General features: G+C 41.1%; 1 protein-coding gene across 1 annotated transcript; it reads right to left on the bottom strand.

Annotated features, from left to right (window-relative positions):
* Positions 1-71: 71 nt before the first annotated feature.
* On the bottom strand, positions 72-1,598 carry LOC106949128 (myosin-10-like). Its single transcript, XM_015035178.1, has 2 exons — positions 579-1,598; positions 72-542 (listed from the first exon to the last, which is right to left on the bottom strand). The coding sequence occupies exons 1-2, from the start codon at positions 1,553-1,555 to the stop codon at positions 230-232; spliced, it is 1,290 nt and encodes a 429-aa protein (XP_014890664.1). The 5' UTR covers positions 1,556-1,598; the 3' UTR covers positions 72-229.
* Positions 1,599-3,187: the final 1,589 nt, after the last annotated feature.

The raw sequence follows: 3,187 nt of genomic DNA, 5'->3' as shown, positions 1-3,187 counted from the left end.
TGGTTCTGATTGGTTTCTAATATGTTGAATGTGCTGAGACACATTTAACACTTCTGGTTCTGATTGGTTGTTTCTGGACAGCTGAAATTGATGCTGTGTTTTCTCCATTGATTGTGGAGTGAGGAATTTTATTTGCCTGTGTCTGTTTTGATTTCCTAAATTTGTGTAAAGCGTTGAATTTTCATAATGCCCAGTGTTGGCAAAACCTGGGTTTAGATAGTGACCCTGGTTAGTGCCACCTGGGTGTGGGTCGGTGTAAAGGCCGAGCCGGGCATAGATTGGTCTTCATGCCAACGCCAGCATGAAGGCCCTTCATGCAACCAGTGGAGTTTGGTCGCATGGATGTTTGTCTTTCCTCGGACCTCCCTGGTTGATTGGAGGTCCATCTTTCTTCGGACCTCCCTGGTTGATTGGAGGTCCGTCTTTCCTCGGACCTACCTGGTTGGTTGGAGGTCCATCTTTCCTCGGACCTCCTTGGTTGATTGAATGTCTGTCTTTCCTTGGACCTCTCTGGTTGATTTGAGGTCCATCTTTCTTCAAACCTCCCTGATTGATTGAAGGTCTGTCTTTCCTCGGACCTCCCTGGTTGGTTGAAGGTCTGTCTTTCCTTGGTCTCCTCTGTTAGCAGGGAGCCTTCTGTTTGCAACCTGGATGTGGGTCGTCGCAAAGGCTGAGCCATGCTATGCATGGAGACCCCTTGTTGATTCAAAGTCTGCCTTTGCTTGGTCTCCTTTGTTGGTATGGAGCCTTCAGTTTGCAGGGGGACCTCTGGTTGGGTGCAGACTCTCTGATGGTTGTTATCCAGAGCAAGTTTCAACTTCTCCTTCAGGTCCGCAACCTGACCCTGCAGAGATTTCACAGTTTCCTCCTGCTCTTTGAATTTGGAAGCCTGCTCAGAGAGACTTTTGAGCTGCTCCTCGTATTTAAGTCTCACTCTATATTCTTCAACCATAACTTCTATGAGACCTTTATTGCGGGAGGCATATTTTTCAGCCTCCCACTTGAAGTGCTCCAGCTGTCGAAGAACGGTCTTGTCGGTTGTAACTTTAGAAGAGCAAGTAACCTGTTCACGTTTAGCTTGCAGGTGACGTTCTTTTTCCAACAGTTTTTGCAGCTTTTGAATCTCCTCTTGCTGTGATTTGACTTCAGCCTGGTATGAAATCCTTCTGTCTCTTTCCTCGTGGAGATCAAAAATTGTACTCTGCAGTTCTGTTTTAAGATCGTCAACCTGCTTAGTCAGATCTCTAACGTGTTGGTTTGTCTCTTCCACTAAAGGGGTGATCTTGAAGTCAGGAGATGGAGTTGTTTCCTGCTTGACTTCCAATGATCTTGGAATCTCCAAGTCGCTGGAAGGACTTGATTCCCCCTGGATCTCTGCTGACTGATCTTCCAACTCAATGGAAGATGAATCAACAGATTCAACAAAATCGCTGTCGTCTTCTAAAGGGAAAACGATAGCGTCGTAGTCAACTTGGATGTTGAGCTCCATCATTTCGATCCATGAAAGCTCTGCTGGAAAAGCTTCATGTTCACATCCAATCTGCTGTTGCTTCATGTTTAAACTCGGTAAATTCTCGCTTCTATGAAAGGCGTGTAATATCTGAAATCGATATCTTGCTCTTTCTGATAAACTTCGAACGTGCTCTGAAGAGTGATCTGCCGCAATAAAACTGTGGAACAGGTCTGAGAAAAAGCTGTCTGTGAGCTACATTCAAGAGAGAGTTTCCCTTGTGATGTCATAGAGTGATGACATCAATGCTGATGTCATTGATGCCATTGGAACTGAACATCCTATTGTAGCCTGAAGTAAAAACATTTTTCTAGACAATGTCGAACATTGACAAGTTTTAATTTTTGTTATCAAACATTATGAAGCCAAAAAAAAAACAACTCAGAAATATACAGGGCCATCCTCGAGAATCAACTCAAACCCAGTTTCACACAAATACAAGGACACTAGCATAAATGTTTAGCTTTTGAACGGCACATTTCTAGGTTGCTATCAAGCTAATTTTCTCTTAGCTAATTTTCTTGTCTTTTTCTGTTCCTCCTTTCTCTCTCCCTGAAGAATAAGTTCTCTTTTGCGACACTGGTTTGCTTGCTTTTGAATACGCTTTTAACGGCAGCTCAAATCACAGGGTAACATTACCGACAGTGTCCACCAGGGGAAAGCCAAGAGCAATATTTTTTATTATTTTTACCTATATCAAAATTGGTTTCTACATTACGGAGCCCTCCAGGGAACATGGGGATTTTTTGTTCTTTTGCGTTCCCTCGCAATTATTATTAACGCTTTGGTGCAAAAAACTGATTGAAAATCGATTTATTTACTGCATGTTTATGTCTCTTAAGGCGAAGATGGAACGGCACTGAAAGCAGCCCTTTAAACCATTCAGACTACGAACACAATAGAGACACAATCAGATGACTTATTACCCCACGATAATAACTCAGAAATAGTCCAAATAGTTTGGATGTATTTTTATTTCTTTCCTACTAACGGAAAGTTTCTGTTTATATCATAGGTTTGTTGTGCCTTTCTATACTAAAGAAAAAAGATATAAAACGTCTGATATTTCACAACGAGATATTAACATTCATGGAAAAACCTTACATAACCTTGTATTAAAGCAGAAAGTAGGCGGCCACCTTAAAAAAGGCTTACAGTATTCAATTATGCCGTTTGAACTGATCAGTACATTATTGAGAGGGAACGCAAAAGAAAAAAAAAATCCCCATGTCCCCTGGAGGGCTCCGTACTACATGGCTAAATATATATTTATTATATGGAAGGAGTCAGCTGCCACGTCGTTGCATAGAAGTTCAAATTTATAGGACAACTGATTGCTTAAATGAAGGAGCAGGTGTGTGCAGTTTTCAATCCCTAATTTCCTCTATGTTTCTCCTTAGAGACGTGGTGCATAGCTGAGGAAATCCCCAGGTTACAACTCAATAAAATCCAAACTATCTTTAAGTTTATAAAAATATATATGTTCAATGTACAGTTATATATTATCAATCATAAAGGCTCATCTATCAAAATAAATGGCTAAACTGAAATCTATATATATGTCTTCTCTCAAAGGAGAGAAGACACAAATACACACAGTTGCATACAGAAATACACAACAAAAGAGAAAAAAGCATGAGTGCAGTATTCAGAGGACTGAAAGAGGCTGAAATTCAC

This window comes from Poecilia latipinna, unplaced genomic scaffold (assembly GCF_001443285.1).
Source record: "Poecilia latipinna isolate Pla-1442-1.1 unplaced genomic scaffold, P_latipinna-1.0 Scaffold20, whole genome shotgun sequence".
Classification (NCBI taxonomy): domain Eukaryota; kingdom Metazoa; phylum Chordata; class Actinopteri; order Cyprinodontiformes; family Poeciliidae; genus Poecilia; species Poecilia latipinna.
The sequence above is the reverse complement of the archived record's forward strand: the minus strand, read 5'-3'. Positions and strand labels throughout refer to the sequence as shown.